Source organism: Gopherus evgoodei, chromosome 1 (assembly GCF_007399415.2).
Source record: "Gopherus evgoodei ecotype Sinaloan lineage chromosome 1, rGopEvg1_v1.p, whole genome shotgun sequence".
Taxonomy (NCBI): domain Eukaryota; kingdom Metazoa; phylum Chordata; order Testudines; family Testudinidae; genus Gopherus; species Gopherus evgoodei.
In genome coordinates this window covers 205,891,367-205,917,189 of record NC_044322.1, presented here as the reverse complement: position 1 = coordinate 205,917,189, position 25,823 = coordinate 205,891,367, and the positions used below count along the sequence as shown (strand labels likewise).

Below are 25,823 nucleotides of genomic sequence, written 5' to 3'. Positions count from 1 at the left end.
AAGAAAAATGAATTATTGCACCAAAAACATTGCTCTCAATCTACAATCTTGTTTGCAAAAAATCCTTTCCTTTGTGTCTGAGTGTTTGGGGGGCACTGACCTTTTCTTCCTATTTTTCTTTTCCCAAATAAATTCACTTGGATTTTGTGAGGTTCACTCACCTCTTTCACACTGACAAGGCATTAAAAAGGGACTGGAAAAAAGGAAGCTTGGAGTCAGAAGTAAGTTCATGTTTTTTCCCCTCCTAGGTTCCTGTAATTTTGAGGCTCTTTTACTTTAGATTCCTTCGTTTTAATGCTGCAGTGAGCCAACTTAGAAATCTCTGACAGAGAAAGACTTTCCTTTTTACAGCACCATATATTTCAAAGGAGACAGGTTTCCATACAGGAAAGATTATTCTCCAGCAAAGAAATGCTAATCTAAATGGGAATTTTATGCAGTCTTTTTTGATGGTATTTTAAAAAACATGTATGAGGTGGGATATTGACTTTATTTAGTACCATAATTTTCACAGCAGTTAGGCTTTACTTCCACTGTGTGCATTTGATTTAAAAACACACACTCCAGCAGTACCTGCAGCACATGGAGTCTGATATTACCAGTGTCTGTGATGGGCTATGGATTTTTATGACTCTGCTTCTAAAGTCTGCCACTTCCAGGTCATCTTGGTGTTTTTGTCCTTGAATGTGCATGGGGAATGCCTACCTGGTCTGAGAGCAAGGAAAGAGATGGGGATAAAGGGGGAGCTTATAGGGAAAGAGATTGACAAAGTTGTTGCTGCTCTTCCAGACTGAAATACCCCAAAAGATCACAATGGGGAACAGAATGGACAGGATCAAAACTAGCAATGGATCAACTCTGCTCTGATCAGTTGTCCCTTTAACCAGACTCTCACTACAGCAGGCATGATCTGTACTCAACAGAATGAGAGAAACACACAGTGCTCAGAGGCTGAGACCTGCAACAGCTAAAACAAAATTGAGGGCTGAATTCTCAGCTTGCCCTTATTTCTTGTGTACATAGGAGCTCTGTTTCTGTGAGAAGGTTTGCTGCTTTCTTGATTTGATGTAATTCTCTGCACATTCTTGTAGCTTTGGATCTTGGACATGAGAGGTCTGTTCACTCTCCAGCTGTGCTATCTCCTGAAGGGAGATAGTACAGCTGTCCTTTTTGCATGCACAGTCTGTGAGCTTCCATTAGCATACAGAGCAGTTGTATGCATGTGCATGGAGAAAAAGTCTAATCCTCTAGAATGAGTACTTAGTTGATATTTGTCCATATTATGCGCTACAAACTATACTGTAATTTGGCATGATTTGTAGTAGGGAGTCTGTGCTCAAGATGAACTCTGAGATGGAATAGTAAGCAGTGCTGCAGGTCAGGATGGAGATCCATTTAGTAGAGCTGGGGGGTGGGCACAGGACTGGAATAACAGGGGAAGCTGCAGATCAGGAGTGAGGTGTGCTATCAGAGCAGCATTAGGAGCCAAAGACTAGAATAGCATAGGGGTGCTACAGGTCAGGACTGAGGTGCATTGCTAGAGCTGTGCATGGGAAGTCCAGGAATAGCAGGGCAGTGTGGGGGCAGGGGGATTCCAGGACAGGATTGAGGGTCACTGGCAAAGCTGTCTGGGGCCTGGGACTGAAATATCAGGCAGAGGTAGCAAGTCGGGATTGCCATGCAAACCCGGAAGGAGCAAGACTAGAATAGCAATTTAGCTCTAGGAGAAAAACAGGTTTCCAATACAGTTTTGTTTAGCTTTTCATTAAAATTGTGTCAGTCCTTTGGCTTGTTCACCAACCATGTAGTTAAGACATGGAGCTTGCTTATCAGAGGTGCAAATCCTTAGCACAGCCTCTTCTTTAGGTGAAAGAGTTAGTATTACATAGCTTAAGCCAGTGTTTCTCAAACTAGGGTCGCTGCTCGTGTAGGGAAAGCCCCTGGCGGGCCGGGCCGGTTTGTTTACCTGCCCTGTCCGCAGGTCCAGCCGATCATAGCTCCCACTGGCCCTGGTTTGCTGCTGCAGGCCAATGGGAGCTGCTGGAAGCAGTGGCCAGTAAGTCCCTCGGCCCATGCCGCTTCCAGCAGGTCCCATTGGCCTGCAGCAGTGAACCACAGCCAGTGGGAGCCGTGATCAGACGGACCTACAGACAGGGCAGGTAAACAAACCAGCCTGGCCTGCCAGGGGCTTTCCCTACACAAGCGGTGACCCCAGTTTGAGAAACACTAGCTTAAGAGAATAAAAGCTGATTGATTGATATGAGTTCAGCACAGCATTTATAGTATGAGAAGTGCTCTGCCATAAGATATATCACAGAATGGATCGTGGCTGGGCATAGCTCTAGCTGGTCTGCTTTAAATCAGGACCAGCGTAAATTCACACACAACCATGTGCAAGATGTGGAAAAGCTCCATTAACTTTTATTGCTTTGTTTTTTAAAAATATATCAATTTCTTGCTGGTGGAAAATGCTGACTCATCAGCACTGGAAACTGGATTCTATTCCACAATGATTCTTATTCCAGGGCCCACACTAAAGTATCTGAGCACCTCTATGCGTCCCCACAGGTGGTGCAGCAAAGACAGCAGCAGGCTAAGCTTCCTTCACATCCCATAGCTAATAGGTCTCATCCCCTGCCTGGGGGACCCACATTTAAGGAAGAGAGAAGACTCCAGCTTCCATGGCCCATCTAGCCCTTGGCCTCTCTGATGAGATTGTCAAGAAGGGGGGCAGTTAATGCTGGTTTTAATTATGTGGATTTCTGTCCACTGGCAATCTGGCCATCTGTCCACTATACTTATTGTTCATGACAGAGTTTCTGTTCAAGCATTTGCACAAGTCTCAATTATTACAGGTGAGGTTTCATTTAGACAGGTTGGGTGGAACAGGGCTAACATTTGCACCACCTCCTGGACCGTCCTGTGCAGTGTTTTATACCTGCTTTTAATAAACATGTGCCCAGGTGCTTCATTGATGGGGGCATTAGCAAAATAATTAAAGTAAGCAAATGTTAAATGTCACAGATTGAGACACTGGGACAGCAGCCTTAATACATCTGAAAAAAAAAAGTTAAAATAAGTCATCTAAGTAAATGGAGAAAAGTATGTTCTTGAGGATGATTGCAGCTGCCTTATAAGAGAGCAATTTGAAGCCCCTTGAATTTGGCCCCTACCCTACTATCTGGAGTGATAAGTCTATCAGCTGAGCTCTTTAGTGCAAGGATTGCGCCTTCTATTGCATTTAGAAAGGGCAAAGCACAGTATCAGTGCCACAATAAGAAGTAATAAGCCTACAAGCTAAAATGCAATTGGACCTGATCAGTAGTTGGATGGGATACCTTCTTCAGCAAAGAAGTGCTGCAGAAAATGGTAATGGCAATTCAGTAATGGTGACTCACTACAGCAGGCATAATTTGTACTCAACAGAATCATAGAAACACATAGTGCTCAGAGACTGAGACCTGAAACAGAGTTGAGGGCTGAATTCTCAGCTTGCCTTCTGAGTTAGTACTGAACTTAAGGCCAAATATGACTGTAGGGTGCTCCTGATATTGGAAGTGCCATTGTTTGGCCAAACTATACAACCAAAATCCTGATCACATGCAGTTATTAAGGAGTCCATAGCAGTTTTTGCAAAAGAAGAGAGGCTAGTCTCAGGGTTCTGCCCAAATTCTAGTTCAGGTAACTACAATTCTGCCCTCGTGGATTTCCTCTGCTCTCTCAGTTGGATGGTGTTTTCTACTAACTCTCTTACACAGTTGTGCAGTGTTGTTGTACATTACTAAACAGCTGCTCAACTCCACATGGCTGCATTTCATTGGCAGAGAAAATGTGCATTAGATACACAAACAGATTAAAGTCCTGAATCCTTTATTCTCTTTGTACTCAGGCAAAACTCCCATTAGCTTTAAGAACTCTGCCTAATTAAAGGCTTCAGAATCTGGCTCATGACCTGTAGAGAGTGGTGCAATAATTTGGATGAAAGATGCAGTTCATAGCTGAAGAAATTGGTTACTAGAGTTGCTCTATGTATTTTCAGCTCTCCACCTGCCTCCCAATGGCACTCTTCACTAGAGTCAACAGCTATTTCAACACTACTAGCTCTGTCACGCATGGGCAAGAGAATTCAACAGAGCCTGGACTGACACACTCCCATGCCTATTACACCCTCTGCTACTGCACCCTGATTTTGGCCATCGTCTTTGGGAACGTGCTGGTCTGCCTAGCAGTGCTAAGAGAACGCACCTTGCAAACCACAACGAATTACCTGGTGGTGAGTCTGGCCGTGGCAGACTTGCTGGTGGCCACACTGGTGATGCCATGGGTGGTATACTTGGAGGTAAGTACTTCTTAGGCCATGTTTAAATAACAACAGTGCCTTGTGGCATTTATACGTGAGTGAGACACATTCAGAGCACATGAAGGCCACTCCTGAATCAGCCAGCAGTGTCACTGTTGAGCATTCCCCATTGCTATACTTCCACAAGCTGAGCCTACTCCCAGACTGGTGTCTCCTTCTGCTGGTCTAAGATGCAGAAGGCCAGGAGAAAGAAGTTGAATCCAGGCCTCCTAAAAAAGTTATTTCTGGGGGAATTCTGCACCTCTCCACATGCAGACTTTGCGAAGAAGTTGAAATTCTGTGCAAAAAATATTCTTTTCCTCCACAGAAATGGGCTGCAGAGCTGTTGGCTGCCACTAGGGGCTGCTGGACCCAGCAGAGCACAGTTTGCAAGCAGAAGACACTGCTGGGAAGAGGGGAAGGGAGCAGAGGCTTCCTGGCAGCTGCAGTTCTCAGCATGCCCTGAAGGAAGGAGGCAGCATGCAGGAAACTCCACATAACCCCGGGACCAGCATCAGGCTGTTTCTCCCTCTGGATCCCTGGGCTCTGGAGGGGAGGGGGTGCAACTGTCTGGGCTGGGGAACACTGCAGCTGGGATCTGTGGGGAAGGGGGTGCAAGTGTCTGACACTCCGCCCCACTCACTAGGCTATGGGGGCAGAGGGCAGAGAAATAGGAACTGGGTTGTTGTAGGGGTTTTCTTTACTCTCTACTCCTGGAGGAATTTTTTTGTGTCTGTACTGTTACAGACATAGTTGCTGATAGGTATTTTGAAATAAATTACCAAAATAATTGAAACTGGTGTGATTATATAGTGTTGTTTTGACAAACAAAATATGCAGAATTTAAAAATACTGTGTGCAGAATTTTTAAATTTCTGGTGCAGAATTCCCCCAGGAGTACAAAGTGTACCAAAGCACTGATAGTGTTAGGCCGGCCCTGAGCAATAATTTCCAAGGCCTGTTGACATAGGCAGAGAGAAGGGTAGGGAGCCTGACTCTCCATTGCCCTGCATCCAATGCAGTCAAATACACCAGTGCTAAGTTGGGAGAAAATTGTACCTTTTGACTTTGCACTGGTGTAAATGACTACAGGTGGTACAGAGTAATGGAGAATATGACACTAAAATTCAAGTTTCCCCACACAGCAGTGTAGAACACTAACTGTAGGGCCACTCCTGACTCAGTCATTTTTATTGATGGAAATCAATGAAGGTTTATTACATGAGGCTTTTTAAAGTTATTTTTGCACAAGTTCAGAGAAACCCACCGAGATATGTAACAACTGTAGCTAATGTGCATTGATTATAGTCATTAAGCCTGGTTAAACCTACAAAGGCTTTGGGGACTGTTATTCCATTAATGTTTCCTTTATGTTGTCTGGGTCATTCTCCTCAGCTGACATCCATTGCAGAATCACTCTGAAGAGAAATGAAGGACCTGCTCTATTCACAGGTGGTATGAATAGTGACACTGATGATTATTTATGACATCTTAGTCAATCAGAAATGAAAGAATACCATATTGCATGCCACATCACATTCCTAATTAAGTCAGTAGCAAAATACAGAAAAATCTATATAGAACTATCCCACAGCTAACGTAAGGAATATCTAGTACTAAGGTGTTAGATCTATGACCTCAAGGAGGAGAAAGCAAACAAAGATGGAAATGAGGCAAAAAAAATGAGGGGCACAATGAGAAAAGGTAAGGAATAAAGAAAATAAAAACACTCAGGAAGGAGAGACTGGAGTGAATGAAATTTTAATAGTGGAAGAGAAATGCTGTTAGAAAACTATCCTCATTTCAAACCAACAACACTTTGCATCTACAGTATCTTGAGATCCTAGGATGAAAAGTGCTCTGTAAGCATTAATGAGTTCATCAATCCTCTTATTATCCACATTTTATGGACCAGAAAACTGAGGCACACTGTGGTGCAAATTCCATCTCCACGCAGCTTTGAGGCCACAGCTTAAGAATAGGAAGGTGGTCCACTTTGTAGCAGCAAAAACCTTTTCACCCCTGAAACACAGAGAAGTGAAGTGCCTTATCCAAAGGAAGACCGAGAATCAGAAGAACAGCCAGGAAGAGAACCCAGGAGTCCTGACTCCCAGCCCATTACTCTGACCATTACACAGCACTTCCTATGCATCTAGTAATACAAAGGTGAGAAACTCAGAGTACAGAAGGTGGATTTTTCCCATTGTTTGTAGAATAGGTGATCCCACCTATTGGCTGCAGTCTCTTACCTGTGAGCATCGTTATTTAGTATGATGGCGAGTCTGTTGTGTTTCGTCTAATAGTGCAGTGACCAACTGTTCCCAGGGAAGATGGAATAAATCCACTTCAATATCAAAAATCATGTTAAATAGTTATTTCCAGGGTCCATTTTTGCCAAGACACATCTGAAGCCTGCTGCCATCCATCTCATAATTTATGGTATGAGCAAACGTGATTGAAGGTTTTACATTTACAAGTCATTTGCTATCCCAAAGCACTTTGTGTGAAGGTTGCCTATCAAAATTTTTACAGTCTGGCCTGGACCCTGTCCAAGAAATGAACTCTGGACCCTAATGTCCTTGCCAAATGTCATTCAGCCAATAGCCATCCCTTTCTGAGAAACATTGAGATGGTGCTTGTAGGCCAACCATAGCATCATCGTATAGCTTCAAACTCTTGGAGCCCAACCAGTCAGGTTTCTTGGCATAAAGACACCCATTCATCACACAGATTGATGATTTGCTGAGGGAAGCAAGTGAAGCCCAGTCCCCTTTATGGCTACTGCTACCATGGACCTTTCAAAAAAAAATAAATCTTTGATACCATTGATCATGAGCTGCTGTTGACATGAGTGGATTCAAATTCCATCTCCACAGGGGTGGATGGAATTGTCTGACATCTCAGAGGAGGGAGGTGGACAACTGCTTGTCCCCCGGTGGCCTCTCTGTTGTGGAGTCCTATAGCAGTTAGTTCTTCCTTTCCTTACATCTCTGTAAAGCCAATGCAGAACATGGCTACAACAACATCAGAAGGCTAATGATACCCAGCACCTATTCTTCAGGCCTAGAAGGTAGCCATCACCAGTGTCTGGCAGAGTTTGAAATCCGAATGGAAACCAGATGGCAGAAGCCAAATTTGAATGAGAGACAATGCTGATTGACAATTAGCAGCACAATGAAGTAGACTGTCAAGTCAACAATAGCTTTCAATTAAGGGAGCATGTTTGCCCCCTAATATCAAAGTGATTCTAAACCTCATGTTTTAACATGGTTCATCATTGCTCCTGGACTCCTAGGTATGGCATCAGTGCCCAGATATGACGTTTACAATCTGCAGATGGCCATATTTGGTTTTGTATATTTTTAAAAGGGGCTCACTTTTTAAAAGGAAGACTATATAATCCCGTTATTCAAGATGTTTGAGATATTCACATTTTAATGTTTTTTCATTTATCATTTCTACCTTTTTTGAGTCTCCATGGCTCTCAGTTGAATACCTTTCACTGGCAACATTTCCAACAGTGTTGGAAAAGCTAAACTTAATGTTGGTCTTGTGGATAAAGCACAGGACTAGCAGTCAAGAAATCTGAAGTCAATAGGAGTTTTGCCAGGATTTCACCCATGGGCTCTATTCCCAGCAATGTCACTGACTCATTGTGATCTCAGAAGCCTGTCACCTCATCTGTCTGTATCTCAGGTTCACCATGTGTGAAATCAAGTTAAAATCCACTTAATTCACAAGGGTGGCTGTGAGGATTAATTTAGTTAATAGTTATGAAATGCTTTGAGATCCTCAGATGAAAGGCACTTGGAAGGTCACATAAGTATCCCACTAGAATATGAGAGCCAGAAAGGCAAACTGGCAAGTCCTAGTTTAGTTAACAAAGCTAAGTGGAATAGAAGAAGAAAAGAAAGATCAAAAATAGCAAAAAGCAAATTAGGTCTATACAAATTTTCAGCTGTAATAATCTATGTCAAATTCTGATCTCAGCTACCCCTGGACAAATATTAAGTAATTCCACTGACTTCAATGGAGTTACTCCACATTTAGAAGTGCTGACTGGGGCAAATGAGAACAGATTTCAACCCATCATTTTGATCTGACAAACATCCCTTTTCTATATGCTAACACTCAGTATGTAGTCAGTCTAGTCTGAATGTGTAACCCTGAGAGATTTCACTTCAGAGCATTTTCTGCCAAGATTTTCTTCTGTTTCACTTCCAGTGGTTCATATTCCCAGAGTTAAATGGGCTAATGAGCCCAGAACTTTGGAAGCTACCACATTTGACATATATGAGCTGTGTCAGGTGCACCTGGCTTTGATGCAAACCCCTGACTCCAACTTCTGGTGAAAGGTTCTTGAACCTCCACAGAACTTATGACGAATTGTAATGAGTTTTGTGTTTGCATCAAACTATGAAGCCAGATCCCCTTTTTGTGATTCTATTGCAAATGTTTCCAGTATTGTCAATGTCACACATCCAAAAAATCATGACTTTAGTCTCAAAATATCATGACATGGACTTACAAATTTAGATTTATAAAAATAACTTGTAAGGTCTTTGTTTTCTAGTGTCATAGCCTTTATGGTTCAGGTTTTCAAGCTTTTCTCCACAGCCATGAGGGCTAGAAACCTAGCTTTCATTAAAAAGAAAAAAAAAGTAAGATTCTCACCTAGTCACCTGTCTCCAGGAGACAGGTGATTAGGTGAGAATCTTAGCTTTCAAGAAAAGCACCAGATAGCACTATACATCACCATATTTTGCACAGCTCTGCTTCTAACCTTCTTACACATCTCTGTGAATGCCGGCATGAAACAAACAGTAACTAATGAACAACAACAAGCATTTCAAATACTGGGCAGTAGGACTATAAAGGGGAGCTGAACAGATGCCGAATGCTTCATTCACTCAAATACATGTTTTTAATTACTGAAAACTATCCGTAAGCAGCAGAGTGGTCTCTTTTCAGAGAGCTGCCTCCTCATTTGCTTTCTGCACGTTCCACACTGCCTGTTGCCTTAGAAGCTGATATTAATAATGATGCCACTTACTGACTGACCTTGCATGAGTGTTCCTGAGGTGAGGAATTGTACACTTTTGATTGCCCATGGTGTGGTAGGAAGCCACTTTTATGACACCATCATCCTTTGCTCCAGATGTCGTGCATCACTTTCTGTAGGCCCAGGAAGGCTGGATGCAGATTGGGGATAAGAGGGGGGAGTGCATCATTCCACACTTACCCCACAGGAAATGAGGAGGAAAATTATTACATTCACATACTGCATTAGTTTTCCTGCAGAGCCACTCTGCTGTGATGCATCCTCTTATGGGGAAGCAGCTGTCTATTGAGGAGTCCTTGAAGCCATGCTCTCAGGAAACTGGCATAGGTTGGCAAGGAGCCAGTGCAAATGTCTCATTGATATCCAGGATCCACTTGGATCCCAGAAAATCTGCAGAGTTTGGAAGCTGAATCCCTAGTTCTTCTGCAAAAGAAGGGCAAATCCAACCTCCTGAAATACAAATTTGGATTCCTCCTTACTCCTCCCCACAGGTTTTCCCTCTGGAGGATAAAATCAGGCCCTGGCATTAACTCACTCTGCACCTTTGATTATGCTTAGTTGATAGAAGGGAGGTTTCCTTCTGGTTTCTCTCCTCCTACACACATCACTATGGCAGCAGGAGCTGGGAGCAAGACCTCATGCCATCCCAATAGCTGGGAAACAGAGGTGTTTGTTACATATATAACATACTCCCAGAGGTAACATTTTCATTTCAAAAAATGAATTTGGTTTTATTTTTTGAAAGTTCCCCTCCCTTTGCCAGCATGGAGAGAGGCATGTGTGTTAAGAAACACGCTGTGGGCAGCCTTACCTAATGGCCAGGACAGCAGGCTGGCCTAATGGCTGAACAGGGGTGATCAGGCCTAGTGACCAGGAGCCAAGTTACCAAGTTCAGGGAAAAAGCCAGAGCCAGGAAGCAGGGGGCAAGAGTCAGAACTAGAGTAACAGCCAGGGCTGGAGCAGGAACCAACTACGAAGAGCAAGGAATAGGCACGATCAAGACCAGAAACACAGCTACAAGCATGTACCTGTATTGAGCAGCCAGAGACCCAGCCCTGCTACAGGTGTTAAGAAAGTGCCTGCTGGAGTCTTCAACCATTCAGGAGACCAGATTAATTAGCAGATTGGGGGGACGAGGGGAGAGCAAGATCCTGCTCCTCTGAGCCTGATATCCAGAACAGGGAGGCTAGTCAGGGCTGGTGCAACCATTTAGGCAAACTAAGCGGCCGCCTAGAGCACCTAGTGGTTGGAGGTGCCTAAAAACCCCCTCAGGCAAGGAGGTGGAGGTGAGCTGGGTGGGGAGCATGCGGAGAGGGTTGCCCGCAATAACAAGGGGGGGCACACAGGGGAACCGCTCCCTGCCCCAGCTCACCTCCACTCTGCCTCCTCTGCTGAGCACACAGCCCAGCTCTAAGTCTCCTCCAATCAGTGCCACAAGCCTGGGCAGGGAGGAGAATTAGAGCAGCACCGGCGTGCTCAGTGGAGGAGGCGGAGCCGAGGTGAGCTGGGGCAGGCTACTCAGGCAGGCTTAGTTTCCGCAGGAGGCCTCCCCAGGCAGGGTTAGCTGCCATGAGGGGATGGGGGGGGAGAGGGGTTAGCTGTTGTGGTTGGGGCTCCCCGGGTGGGGGGCTGAGTTAGCTGCCATGGGGGGGGGTTAGATGGGTGGGGTGCAAGATGGAAGGTTTTGCCTAGGGCACGAAACTTCCTTGCACCGGCCCTGAGGCTAGTGCTAGGAGACTGATACTAGTTAGGGTTGCCAGGAGTCTGGTTTTCGACTGGAATACCCGGTGAACAAGGGACCCTGGTGGCTCCGGTCAGCAGCGCAGTGGGGGCCCGGGGCTAAGGCAGGCTCCCTGCTTACCCTAGCTCCATGTGACTTCCGGAAGCAGCCACTAGGTCCCTGAAGCCCCTAGACACATGGGTGGCCAGGGATGCTCCGTGCGCTGCCCCTGCACCTACTGCCAGCTCCCATTGGCCGGGAACTGCGACCAATGGGAGATGTGGGGGTGGCGCCTGAGGATGCAAGGGCAGCACGCAGAACTGCTGTGGCCATCCTGAGCCTAGGGGCTTCAGGCACCTGGCAGCTGCTTCTGGGAGCAGCGGTAAGCAGTGCCAGGACCCCACACCCTAAACCTTCTCTTGCATCCCAACCCCCTGCCCCAATCTGGAGTCCCCTCCTGCACCCAAACTGGGAGCCAGCACCCCACACACCCCCAACACCCCTTAGCCCTAGGCCCCCACTGTGCTACTGACTGGATCCACCAGGGTCCCTTGTTCACTGGGTATTCCAGTTGAAAACCGGACTCCTGGCAACCCTAACTAGTATCAGTCTCCTAGCACTAGCCTCAGGGCCGGTGCAAGGAAGTTTCGCGCCCTAGGGAAAACTTCCACCTTGCACCCCACCCATCTAACCCCATCCCTTCCTGCACCCCAAACTCCTCATCCTCAGCCCCACCCCAGAGCTCACACCTCCAGCCAGAGCCCTCATGCCCCCTGCCCCAACCTCCTGCCTGAGCCTGGAGCCCCCTCCTGCACCCCAGAGCCCATACCCACAGCCAGAGCCCTCACCACCCTGAACCCCAACCCCTTGCTCCAGCCTAGACTCCTCTCCCACACCCCAAACCCTTCACCCCTTCCCCCCCTCGCTCCCCAACCCTCTGCCCTGGCCCAGTGAATGTGAGTGAGGGTGGGAGAGACAGCAACGGAGGGAGAGAGGATGAAGTAAGTGTGGGCCGGGCCACAGGGAAGGGGCAGGGTAGAGATGTTCAGTTTTGTGCAATTAGAAAGTTGGCAACCCTAGTACTAGCTACAGAGACTTTAAGTGCCAGGTTGCTGGTTCAAATGACAAATAGATAACTACTATAATGATAGACACATCAGAAAAGTCATTAATAGGTCAATAGTGTCCAAATGACTTTAAAAATCCAATTTATATTCAGTACACTTTTTAGTGGGCTGGTGTCCACATCACAGTAACCCCTCCTTGCTGGCAGTTTCAGCACACAGGCCAAGGACTGAATGGAGACTGAACAACCTTTTCAGCCCTGGAATTGGCCCCTCCAGGGTCAGAACTCATTTGTTTTCCAGTCATCTAAAAATGGTGTTGATACAAAAATATAACCACGTGTCCAGATCTAACACCCTCCTGACAACGGCGGCTCTAGGCATTTTGCTGCCCCAAGCACGGCAGGCAGGCTGCCTTCAGTGGTTTGCCTGCGGAGGGTCGGCTGGTCCCGCGGCTTCCACAGGTAAGCCGCCGAAGGCAGCCTGCCTGCCACCCTCGCGGCGCTGGCAGAGTGCCCCTGGCAGCTTGCCGCCCCAAGCAGGCGCTTGGTGTGCTGGGACCTGGAGCTGCCCCTGCCTCCTGATCACACCTAGACTTAGATTCTCCACCACCCACTCAGCTCTGCACTCTAGGAAAAGCCTGGAAGACTGGATGGGCTTTGCACCATAACCTGAAAGTCAACAATTTCAAGCTCCTGTGGAACAACACAGAAAATTACTTCTGGAGTCAAATGCTCTCTTCCCTCCCACCAGCCACCTTCCTTGTCAATGAGGGGATAGTAAGTCTGAGCACCTCTGCTGATCACAGCTGCCGTGGTATCACCCAGGAAGGGAGACAGCTGCTGCAATAACCTGCACCCATCCCGTTTAGGGATTAAGTGCTTAAAGCCAACACATCAAATTGCTCCCAGAAATGAACTGGGAGCCAGTGCAGATCACATGGGTAATACGGTCTCTACGAAAAGCCCCAATTCAACAAGATGGCGGCCATATTCTGCACTTAGCGGACGTGTCCGAATGGTTTTCAGATGTAGAGCACGTTGGAAAGATCCCGTCTGGAGGGAACAAAGGCAGGGATCACTGTGGTGAGACCCACACCTGAAAGGAAAGGTTGCAATAGCCTGACCAAGTGCTCTTGGTCATTGCTGCTGCCACTGCATTGAAGCAGGTGAGGAGCCTATTGAAACCATGAACTGTGATCCTGAGTAAAAAAGTAGGGCAAATTCCCTCATTCGAAGCAGCTTTTTCTTCCACTATTTCTGTGGGGTGGAAAGGTTGGGGGCAGCCTTCCTTTCTGCTGCCCTTGATTTTCTGTGGATTAAAAAACAAGCATTCCGTCTCCGTGGCTGTCACTCGAATACTTTTCACCAGCACTAGCAACAAATTTATTAGAGGTCCTGTAATGGACAGTTCATCAAGGGCTCTGAACAGCTTAATGATCCTTGGTGCTTTACAACCTAGCCAGTGGAATTCGATCCTGGCATCAGTATTAGACGTGAGTCAGCACCATGAGTCTTCATTAGAAATCTAGGGTAAACGAATGGTCCAAGGAGCTGTGGCCTGTTCTTCAGTAACTAATAATCTAGGAAGTGTTCACATCTGACCTTGGTGTGTTCAGAATTCCCAAAGCATGTCCTGTAGATTCAACTTCCCAACACTAGCACTTATGAGGACATTACAATCCTGCAACTGGGCCTCCACACCAGTGCTTAGCTAGGTAACATGGGCATTTACATGCCACAGTGTTGATCTGAGCGTATGCAGAATTTGAAAGTTCTCACTAAAATCTGACGGTTGGGCTGAGCATGTGATTTATCTGTCACTGGCCACCTCCGTGACATTATTCCATATATTTTACGTTATATTTTAAATGTAAAATAAAGGAAACTAGAAATGGGTGCAAACTAAACCCCCAAATTTCATGACCCTCTGAATTTTGGAAAATTTTGGATCCAGATCTAATATTCATGGTTGGCAGCTCAGGCCCTCCTTTAGAACAAGTGAAATAAGATTTCAGACAAAATTCTGGAGAAGGATCTGTGTCATGTGAATATGCAAAATCCCTGGGCAAGAGAGTCACTTTCCTAGTTCATTGGCTCTGGAATAATTCCAGAAGCCAAGCTGGGAAACATTCTTAGCCACTCATTTGTTTGTTTGTTTTGTCTGTGATTTTTCTTAAAACAGAGGAACTGTGTATTACATTAGCTGTAATTCAATTTCTGTGGCAGTCTTCATGCTAAAACACTGGGGTAGGGGCCGTTTTCTCCTAATTTTCTCACCTTCATCCCCTTGCAGCACACACAAAGCAGTGGAATGGGAATCAGGACTCCTGGGTTCTATTCTTGACCAACCACTGAGAGACTTTGGGCAAATTGCTTAAACGCTACATGCCTCAGTTTCCCCCCTGTAAAAAAGGCATAATAATGCATCATTAATGTTCACACAGTCCTTTCGATAGCCTCAGATGGAAGGACCAATAGAAGTGCAATGCATTGGTATCCAGTATGAAGCAAGGCTAATATTTTGAAATTGATGTTCAGGTGACTGGAGGAGTCTGGAATTTCAGCCGTGTCTACTGCGACATCTTTGTCACTATGGACGTGATGATGTGCACAGCCAGCATTTTAAACCTCTGTGCTATCAGCATTGACAGGTAGGAGCCAAGGAGATTAGCATGAAGCTAGGTCTTAGGACTGGGGATGGAAGGGACAGCAGGCTGGGCCTGCTTGCACAATGGTTGGGTACAAATACCTAGTCTAAATGCCAAAAGGTAAAGCAGATATCTGTGAGAACCCAGTCTTTCTTGAAAGTCTCCGGCCACCATCATCATTATGACTAGTATTGTTGTTGCTACAATCGTGCCTCCCATGTGCTAGGTGCTGTACAAACATGGAAGATGACACAGTCCCTGATGGAAAGAGCTTATGCTATAAAAAGGCAGGGAAACAGACTGTGGGGAAAAGAAGCACATCATACAAGGAAAGTGTTCATGGGGTGGTTTTCCATGTCTCAATAATAGAGGGGAAGATTTTCAAAAGTACAAAAGTGAATTAGGCATCTAACTCCCATTTGCCCTTTGCCTTTGCAAGTCTCACCTGTGAGGTTTTAATAAACAGTTTAAAAGAGAGAAAAACTATCTGAGTGTGCTCTCCAGCCTTGCCATAATTTTAACACACCCTGAAGTGGAGCAGATGACTGGTAACATTGTGGGACTGAAGGGATTAGTATTTAAATCAATTTCCAGTGAATGTCTGTGGGTGGTGGTGATAGGTTTGGCCACAAAACTCAGCACAGACCTCAGGAGGCACAGCTTTAGGGAGCTGAAGTCCCTGGGGGTTGGGAGACTGGGGGGGAAAAAAACACATCCTGCCATTCTCCTTCTGCCATGATTCAGAGGAAACTGTGCAAAGCAAACCTTGCAGAGGGCCTGGTCCAAAGCCAACTGAAGTTAGTGGGAGCCTTTCCACTGATTTCAATGACAGGATCAATAAATTGGCTCATTCCCCGAGTTTCCAGCCTTATCTGTCATCTTCCCCAGACCTCACGGCATGCAGAGCTGGTAGCCTCCATTCTAGCCTTCTGCCTCACCACTGGGGCAATATCAGCTGTTCATCAAAATCTTAAAACCATAGGGATAAGTGACCATCTGCTTCTCTGTTGTTTCTCTTGCTTCCTTTCCCACTCTGCTTGTGTCATAAACAGAGTGTTAAGGGTTAATGTATCTCATACCTGTAAAGGGTTACAAGCAGGAAACTGGACACCTGACCAGAAGACCAATCAGAAGACAAGATACTTTTAAATTCGGGTGGAGGGAAGTTTGGGTGTGAGTTCTTTGTTCCTCTCTCGGGGGGTCTGAGAGAGACCAGACATTACTACAGGCTCTCTAAGTTTCTTTTCAAATAAAAGATAAAAACCAGGCGGTTTAGGCTTTTTAATTGTTTTACTCTATTTGCAATTGTGGATCTGGCTGGTTAACTTTTATATGTGTAGTTGCTGGGAATATTTTGATTTGTATTGGTACTGGGGGGAAAGTCTCTCTCTGGTATCTGTAAGCTATAGGACCCTGTATATTTACATCTTGAAGTTACAGAGATAATAAAAGAAAGAAAAAGTAAAGAATTAAAAGATTTCTTTTTAGAGAACCTGATTGATTTTTTTCTTGTTTCCCTTGTTTTATCCCAGGGGATTGGGATAACTCACCAGGACTGGTGGGGGAGATGGGAGGAGGGAGAGATACAATCTCTCTCTGTTTTCCTTGAATCTGTTTGCCTCTTTGTGAGAGGGAAGGGAGATGCTTCTCTGTATGGTGATTTAAGAGGTTGGATCAGTATCTCTCAGAATAGCCCAGGGAGGGAAATTCTGGGAGGGGGAGAAGTGGGGGAATGGCTTATTTCTCCTTGTTTTAAGAACCCAAGGGATCTGGGTTCTTGGGGTCCCCAGGGGAGGTTTTGGGGGGGACCAGAGGGTATCAGGCCTTGGAAAATTCCTGATTGGTGGCAGCATATCAGACCTAAGCTGGTAATTAAGCTTAGGGAAACTCATGCTAGTATCTCATTCCTGGACTCTTAAGGTTCAGATTTGAGAAAGAATGCTATGACAGCTTGCCACCATTGTAAATCCTTGCTTTGATTATTCAATTTCCTGGTTCTCTCGCTCTCTCTTATATCCACTACTTTCACTACCATACTCCTTGTCTCCCATTCTCATGCTGCCTTCACTCCTCCCTGTCAAACTGTTGCCCTTTCTCTCTCTCTCTCTCATTTTGATCATTGTCTCCTTTCCACGCCTTTCTTCCTCCTCCCTCTCTCTTTGGGGCTGGTTCCTTTGCAGGTACACAGCAGTGGTGATGCCAGTTCAGTATCAGTATGGCACAGGGAAGAACTCCTGCAGGAGGGTTTCCATTATGATCGTGATGGTCTGGATGTTGGCGTTTGCTGTATCCTGCCCCCTCCTGTTTGGCTTCAATACCACAGGTAACAGCAATTTCCAGAGTAGGAGTGCCTGAGCAGGATTAGAAATGGGGGTCCCCAAAGTTGGCCCAAAGGCCAAACGTGGCCTACGAAGTCTGACCGTCAGAGGCGGCTGCTGAGAACTACAAATCCTGCATCTAAAGAGGGGAAGGGGTCCAATTCACAAAGAGACCCTATATTTTAGGGCACTCTCCAGTCTGACATTGGACTGTGGCACCTGCTGCTGTTCTAGTGCATTGGTCTGTGCTTGATTAGCTCAGCCTCGACTTTACCCAGAAAGTGGAGGCACTCACACAGACAGACAGGCCGAGATGTAACTTTGCTGACATATATCTCTGGAGATGCACCTCTGTGGCATAGTCCCTAGGCTGCATTAAGCACAGGCCACATGAGCCACACTTTGGTTCACCTTGATGTGCACCAAAACATCCTTGTAGTTCCTGAAGTCCATAGCAGCCTAACCACTCCCCGCTCTCTCTCTCTCTCTCTCTCTCTCTGTCTCTCTCCAGGGGACCCTAGTGTCTGTTCCATATCCAACCCTGATTTTGTCATCTATTCCTCAGTGGTATCCTTCTACCTTCCCTTCGTGGTCACCTTGCTGCTTTATGTCCGGATTTATTTTGTGCTGAGGCAGAGACAGAGGAAACGAACCCTCTCCAGGCAGGCCAGCCATAGCATCAGCATCAAAGCCTGTTACACACAGAAAGTAAGACCCAGATGAAAGCAGTCTGAACTCACCAGATGTCAGAGCATTCTCTGCCTCCATCCCCATCCTTTAAACTGAGCCTGGGGAGCCTATTGCTTCGTGCTTTCCATCACTACATAGGAAACCCGGGTTTGACTCTTGCTGACCAGTCTGGGAGGGGTTGGGAGTCAAGGCATTCAGTGTTAGGCGTGAAGGAAGAAAAATACCTCCTGTTGCTCAGCAGAAACACCCCTAGAATAGGGGCTCCAACCAAAGCCTTGACAAGGGGATACTGTTCTGGAGCTTGTATCCATATCTCCACTCTCTAAGACCATCACAGCAGAGAAAGGCAAGGCCTAAAGAGGTGTTTCTTCAGAGCTGTGACAGAATGACCCTGCAGCATTCTCACTCCCCCCCCCCACCCATTTTTATGGATATTTTAATTATCAGAACATCAAGAATTGCAAACTGTTAAAGCTCTCCTCACCTAGCAGACTCAAAGGGTCAAACAGCTACAGAATTCTGCTTGCTCTGCTCCATATGTGGTGCCACAATATTGCATTAACGTGTGAGGTTTCCTCACAATAATGCTACACTGGAAAATATGCATAAGGGGAGGCAGGGAATACCACTAAGCACAAATATACTCCAAAGTTGGGTGGCTGGGAATCCAGAGCTCTTGTTCACCCAATTAAAGATAGAGCTAGGGCACAAGTCCTAATTTAGGCTCCTAACTTCCATTGATATTAGTACAAGTTAGGAGCCTGATCACCTTTGACGATCTGGGCCTCGGTGAAAAGTAGAGATACAGGTCTAGGTCATCCCACTGTAAGACAAGGTGCAAAGTTCAGCTCCAGCTCCAAGAATGGATCTGGAACTTCCCCAAAGTTTGGGTGAATTTGCATCATGGGCACTGATTCAGGCCTACTCTTTGCTGCCAAAAGGGAACAAGAGCTCCCCTGAGTCCTGCTTTACACATGGCCTGGCAAACTGCATTGTTCACCCATAGTTCCTGACATTTCTGTGGATTCCTCCATTTCAGGAGCACAAAGAGAGGAAAACCTTGCACCATGGGCACCAAGACCCCCTCTCATCCCATCTGCAGCTAAAATCCCCAATCCAAGAGCTCTCCCCTGAAAAGAAGCTGCTGACCCCCTGTGACCTGCAGCAGTACTGCAGCTTCTGCCACCAAGCTTCCTTTCCCAGGGCCAGAACCAATGGAAATGAGCTAAAAGAGAAGAGGAGAAGCAGGGAACAGGGCTTGGAGGTGCGTACACTCAGCAATGGCAAAATCTTGACCTCTTTGAAGCTAGTGCACCAGCAGCCCCGGACAGTACAGCTGAGAGAGAGGAAAGCCACACAGATGCTGGCTATCGTTCTGGGTGAGTGAGAAGCATTCTGCTTATGAGGCTAAGTGTTTGGAAAGTGCTTTGAGATCTCCACATGGAAGATGCAATTGAAATGCAAATTACCAGCATAAAGTAATAAGGGACTTTTGTAACTCAGGGCCCCAGCTGGTGTGAATTGTTACAGTGCCACTGAATTCAGAAAGATCTCTTCTTCTGCAGAAGGAAACATTAAGGGACAAGGAAGAGAGACTTAAAATTTCTGATAATCATCTCAACTTTTGGGTGTCTCTCTGGACAGTGAATGTTTTGATTTATCACTTATTTTTGACCACCACCACACCAGGTGTAGGTCAATAAGAAAAGTCCCTTCGGGCTTGTCTTCACTCGGGGTAAGTCGACCTAAGTTACGCTACTCCAGCTATGTGAATAACATAGCTGAAGTCAGCGTAACTTAGGTTAACTTACTGCAGTGTCTACACCGTGCTGAGTTGACGGCAGACACTCTGGTTGATGTCCCTTACTCTTCTCAGAGAGCTGGAGTACTGGGTAGGGTTGCCAACAGTCTAATCACACAAACCCAAACACCCTTTCCCTGCCCCACCCCTTTCCCAAGGCCACGGCCCTGCCCCTTCTTCCAGGCCCCACACCCTACTCACTCCATCTCCCCCCGCCCCAGTAACTTGTTCTCCCACACCCTCACTCACTTTTACCAGGCTGGGGCAGGGGGGTTGGGTGCAGCAATGCAGGAGGAAGTGCAGGAAGGGTGAGGTGTGGGCTCTGGGAGGGAGTTTGGGTGCAGGCTCGAGGCTGGGGTGCAGGCTCTGGGAGGGAGTTTGGGTGCGGGCTCAGGGCTGGGGTGCAGGCTCTGGGAGGGAGTTTGGGTGCGGGAGGGGGCTCAGAGCTGGGGACAAGGAGCGGGGTGCAGGCTCCGGCTAAGCAGCGCTTATCTTGGGTGGCTTCTGAAAGCTACTGGCATATCCCTCTGGCAGTGGTTACTAGGCAGGGAGGCCAGAGGGTCTCCGCGCGCTGCCCCCACCTGCAAGCACCTCCCTTGCAGCTCCCATTGGCCGTGGTTCCTGCCTCTCTCTCTCTGTAAATAAGACCACACCTCTCTATTGGTTTCTGTAGTTTAGTGAGTTACATGTGTCTTAAAGAGCAGGAACCAGCCTGAGTTGGTGAACATGTGCATGCAGGGAACATAACTGTGGTGGGTGTTGTGAACCTCACTTTACAAAAGGGGAAAATGAGACATGGAGAGGTGAAGTGACTTGCCTAGGCACACATCTGGCAGAAGAAGCCAGTCTGGCATGGGTATAAGTGGGGGCAGAGTTTAGCCCTGAGCAACAGCATTAATCCAAAATCAATATGTTCTCTCATCTCTCCTTTAAACTCTAGGGACATTCGTAGTCTGCTGGCTGCCATTCTTCATGACCCATATCCTGAACACCCACTGCCAGGCTTGTCACATAACCCCGGAGCTCTACAGTGCCACCACATGGCTTGGTTATGTAAACAGTGCTCTCAACCCCATCATCTACACAACCTTTAACACTGAGTTCCGCAAAGCTTTCCTCAAGATCTTGTGCTGCTGACAGCAGGCCTGGAAGGACAAAGGCTTGATTTAACAGTAAACCCAGGAGGGTGTGGCAAGCAGGAGCCTACTGGGACAGTGCCATAGTGAGAGGCCACATGGATAGACGCTCTCAGCAATCAACGGAGAGAAAGCTTGGGATCTTCTGTCCCACAAGTCCCAAACGCTTCAGCTAAAGAAGAATCTCCACTGGCTGTTGCTGTATCAAGGTTTCTATCCCCTGCAAGCTGTAGCCACTAGAGAGCAGCCTGGCATGAGAGCACACACTTCAGCAGGTCAGGCGCTCTAGTCTCTGGAGTGCAGAGCACATACACTGCCCAGTGCAAAACAAATGGGAGCGGGCCAAGTTTGGCTGGCTTCATTCACTGAATCACAAAACTCCCACTTGGATTCCCTTAAATGCTTAAGGCTTCCGCAAAAGCAAGCTAAAGGTTCTGGGGAGGTGGAGAGCCAAAGAAACAGCACACACCTCAGTGGCTCTCTAATTCAAACACGAGCACACACCGGAACATTAATTGCAGCTGTGTAGCCTCATTAAGAGTTCTCAGGCATCTCTAGCCTTTAGGAATATAGCAGCCACATGTGAGTCTTTAGGGTCTGTCTACACTGTGATGAGAGGTGTGATTCCAGCACATGTCAACATACCCAAATTAGCTTTAATCTAGGGCTTATCTACACACACACACACACACACACACACTTCATTTGCAGAAAGCTGGGGTGCGACTATCCCACACAAGCCTGCCATGGGTTAACTATACATGGGGACCCTGCTGATGAGCCGGGACTAGATCAAAGCATATTATTGAACTATTAATGCATGTCAGCAGGACCCACACAGTCGGTTTGTCCATAGCAGGCTAGCGCAAGGTAGATTCACAGCCCAGCTTGCCATGAACAAAATGTTTGTGTTGATGATTCCCTAGCTAACATGAGTACCAATAGCAGTGAAGTTGTGGCAATATGAACCTAAGTATGCACTGGCTGCACAAGTAAATACCCAGGGTCCTGGGTAGGTTTGTACAACATGCACTGAAGCTGGTCTTACTGTGGCTAGTATGATGCTAGCTAGCGTGACAAAGTTCCTCCCCTACCTTGGTGGGTCCTGCTCTTATTGGCAGATTTGCTCACCTCACAGATTCATCTTGTGGGTCAGGAAACAGCCCAGAGACCTTCCCCTCTGATAGGGGTCACAGTCCAGGTTTGGAGGGGAACCCAGGCCCAACCTCTACTCTGGGTTCCAGCCCAAGGCCCTGTGGACTGCAGCTGTCTAGAGTGCCTCCTGGAACAGCTGCACGATAGCTACAACTCACTTGGCTACTTCCCCATGGCCTCCTCCAAACACCTTCTTTATCCTCACCACAGGACCTTCCTCCTGATGTCTGATAACACTTGTACTTCTCAGTCCTCCAGCAGTGCCTACTTACCCTCAACTTCTTGCATGCCTCTTGCTCCCAGTTCCTCACATGCACCTCCTCTCCCCTGGCTCCCTTTGGCCTGACTGGAGTGAGCCCTTTTTTAGCATCAGAGGGGCCTTAATTAGAGTCAGGTGCTTAACAGCCTCAGGTTAAATTGGAGTCAGGTGTTCTCATTAGCCTGGAGCAGCCCCTGCTCTGGTCACTCAGGGAACAGAAAACTGCTTATCCAGTGGCCAGTATATCTCCCTTCTGCTACTCTGCTGTTCCCAACTGGCCTAGGTCTATCACACTAGATTAAAGCTTATCTGGGTCTGTCTACATGTGCTGCACTCACACCTCTGACTGCGGTGTAGACATACCCTTAGCTGCTGTGCATATGCGTTAAGAACGTACTCATCCTTCCATTGCTGGTTTCTCTCACTGTGAAGAGCACATTGCTAACAGCGGGTGTGTTTGTACTGTCTTCTTGATGAGATGTCAGGGATGTGCCCACTGGGGTGTATAAGAACAAGAGAGAAATTGCTCCCCACAAATCTACTGATGAGACTAAGTAAGTGAGCTAGTAAATAATGTACAAAGGAACCAGTGTTTCCCTGTTGTCTCCATCGAAGGGTTGATCTCTACAATCAGTTCAGTTTTAGTAGTTAAAAGACCACAATGCAAGCACTCAGACATTACAGAGCAGTGTAGTATGAAATCCTATCCACTCTATCTAGGTTAAGCCATTAAACCAGCTCAGGGGCCAGACTCTCTGCTAGTGTAAATCAGCATAGCTCCACTGAAGTCACTAGCACTATGCCCATCTACATCAGCTGAGGATCTGGTCCTAAGATCTGCCTGTAGGTTTCAAAGCTTAGGTTGTTTTCACTCCTAGCAGCGATCTCATTCACTTCACACAGCCTCTTTGCTGCTGGTACCTTTTTGTTGTTTGTTATATATAAACTCATGAGACTGTGCCTAAAATTAAGTAATTTTAGAATCAGTTTTGATGATGCCAGCATAGTCTAGCTTGTATACAGAGTCTGTTGTGTTGATAATGCAGGAGGGGTTATTGTTCCCTTGGTGAGATTTGTATTAGTAAATTAGATTGTGTCAGCAGCAGCTCACCAGGTTGCCATATGTATAATGTTGCCTTCCAAGGATCAGCAATAAATTGGCAACTAATGATCTACTGTATATGCTGTCATCTCTTAGGGCCATTAAACGAGAGATATCAGTTTGGATTCCACTATAATATGGGTGACAGGCACATATTTCTCTCTTCTGCCATGAGTGGTCTTCTTGCTGCCTAGATACTATACAGGAACCAATAGCTAGAAAGAGACATAGGTGGAGGGAGGTGACTACTGCTGAAGAGTTTATCCTACTAGTCCCTGACCCATTTGACTGCTCTATTCACATTGCTGTCCCTCACAAGAACACAGCTTGAGTAAGGGCTTAGCTTTGTTTTTACTGATGTTATAATATTCAAGTACACACAGCTATGGCAAGTGCCCCATAGTGTCCCTCGTGGTAGGGAAGAGCGGGGACTCATTTGTAAAGACTAGAATAGAAGGAACCCACAAGGGGAGAGGCAACTCTCGATTTAGTACTGAGTGGAGTGCCGGAGCTGGTCCAAGAGGTAACTATAACAGGACCGCTTAGAAATAGTGACCATAATATAATATTATTTAACATCCCTCTGGTGGGAAGAACATTTCAACAGCCCAACACTGTGGCATTTAATTTTAAAATGGAGAACTATGCAAAAATGAGGGGGTTAAACAGAAATTAAAAGGTATAGTGACTAAAGTGAAATCCCTGCAAGCTGCATGGATGCTTTTTAAAGACATCATAATAGAGGCTGAACTTAAATGTATACCCCAAATTAAGAAACACAGTAAAAGAACTAAAAAAGACCCACCGTGGCTTAACAACCATGTAAAAGAAGCAGTGGGAGATAAAAAGGCATCTTTTAACAAGTGGAAGTCAAATCCTAGTGAGGTAAATAGAAAGGAGCATAAACATTGCCAAATTAAGTGTAAAAATGTAATAAGAAAAGCCAAAGAGGAGTTTGAAGAACGGCTAGCCAAGAACTCAGAAGGTAATAAAATTTTTTTTAAGTACATTAGAAGCAGGAAGCCTCCTAAACAACCAGTGGGGTCCCTGGATGATCGAGATACAAAAGGAGTGCTTAAAGACGATAAAGTCATTGCGGAGAAATTAAATGGATTCTTTGCTTCAGTCTTCATGGCTGAGGATGTTAGCGAGATTCTCAAACCTAAGCCAGCTTTTGTAGGTGACAAATCTGAGGAACTGTCACAGGTGGAAGTGTCACTAGAGGAGGTTTTGGAATTAATTGATAAACTTAACATTAACAAGTCACCGAGACCAGATGGCATTCACCCAAGAGTTCTGAAAGAACTCAAATGTGAAGTTGCGGAACTATTAACTATGGTTTGTAACCTGTCCTTTAAATCGGCTTCTGTACCCAATGACTGGAATATAGCTAATGTAACACCAATATTTAAAAAGGGCTCTAGAGGTGATCCCAGCAATTACAGACCGGTAAGTCTAATGTCAGTACCGGGCAAATTAGTTGAAACAATAATAAATAATAAAATTGTCAGACACATAGAAGAACATAAATTGTTGAGCAAAAGTCAACATGGTTTCTGTAAAGGGAAATCGTGTCTTACTAATCTATTACAGTTCTTTGAAGGGGTCAACAAATGTGGACATAGTATAATTAGATTTCCAGAAAGCCTTTGACAAGATCCCTCACCAAAGGCTCTTACGTAAATTAAGTTGTCATGGGATAAAAAGGAAGGTACTTTCATGGACTGAGAACTGGTTAAAAGACAGAGAAAAAGGGGTAGCAATAAATGGCAAATTCTCAGAATGGAGAGGGGTAACTAGAGGTGTTCCCCAAGGGTCAGGATCAATCCTATTCAACTTATTCATAAATGACCTGGAGAAAGTGGTAAAAAGTGAGGTGACAAAGTTTGCAGGTGATACTAAACTGCTCAAGATAGTTAAGACCAAAGCAGACTGTGAAGAACTTCAAAAAGATCTCACAAAACTAAGTGATTGGGCAACAAAATGGCAAATGAAATGTAATGTGGATAAATGTAAAGTAATGCACATTGGAAAAAATAACCCCAACTATACATACAATAGGATGGGGGCTAATTTAGCTACAACAAATCAGGAAAAAAATCTTGGAGTCATCATGGATAGTTCTCTGAAGACGTCCACGCAGTGTGCAGAGACAGTCAAAAAAGCAAACAAGATGTTATTAAAAAGGGGACAGAGAATAAGACTGAGACTATATTATTGCCCTTATATAACTCCATGGTATGCCCACATCTTGAATACTGCGTTCAGATGTGGTCTCCTCATCTCAAAAAAAGACATACTGGCACTAGAAAAGGTTCAGAGAAGGGCAACTAAAATGATTAGGGTTTGGAATGGGTCCCATATGAGGAGAGATTAAAGACTAGGACTTTTCACCTTGGAAAAGAGGAGACTAAAGGGGGATATGATAGAGAGATAAAATCATGAGTGATGTGGAAAAAGTAGATAAGGAAATGTATTTACTTATTCTCATAATACAAGAACTAGGGGCCACCAAATGCAATTAATA

The 25,823-nt window shown here is 45.9% G+C and overlaps 1 protein-coding gene across 1 annotated transcript; it reads left to right on the top strand.

Moving 5' to 3' along the window:
- Window positions 1–4,057: 4,057 nt before the first annotated feature.
- On the top strand, window positions 4,058–20,781 carry DRD3 (dopamine receptor D3). The gene is made up of 6 exons (XM_030552668.1): window positions 4,058–4,339; window positions 14,726–14,838; window positions 17,016–17,158; window positions 17,665–17,861; window positions 18,883–19,222; window positions 20,585–20,781. Exons 1-6 carry the CDS (start codon window positions 4,058–4,060, stop codon window positions 20,779–20,781), a joined length of 1,272 nt encoding a protein of 423 aa, XP_030408528.1.
- The last annotated feature ends 5,042 nt before the right edge of the window (window positions 20,782–25,823 follow it).

Bases quoted from the DNA above. Each gene is read 5' to 3' on its own strand.
- DRD3 (XM_030552668.1), top strand. From the start codon at position 4,058: ATGGCACTCTTCACTAGAGTCAACAGCTATTTCAACACTACTAGCTCT. The intron at 17,159-17,664 runs GTAACAGCAATT...GTCTCTCTCCAG, and splicing joins GTTTGGCTTCAATACCACAG to GGGACCCTAGTGTCTGTTCC. The intron at 19,223-20,584 runs GTGAGTGAGAAG...TTTAAACTCTAG, and splicing joins GATGCTGGCTATCGTTCTGG to GGACATTCGTAGTCTGCTGG.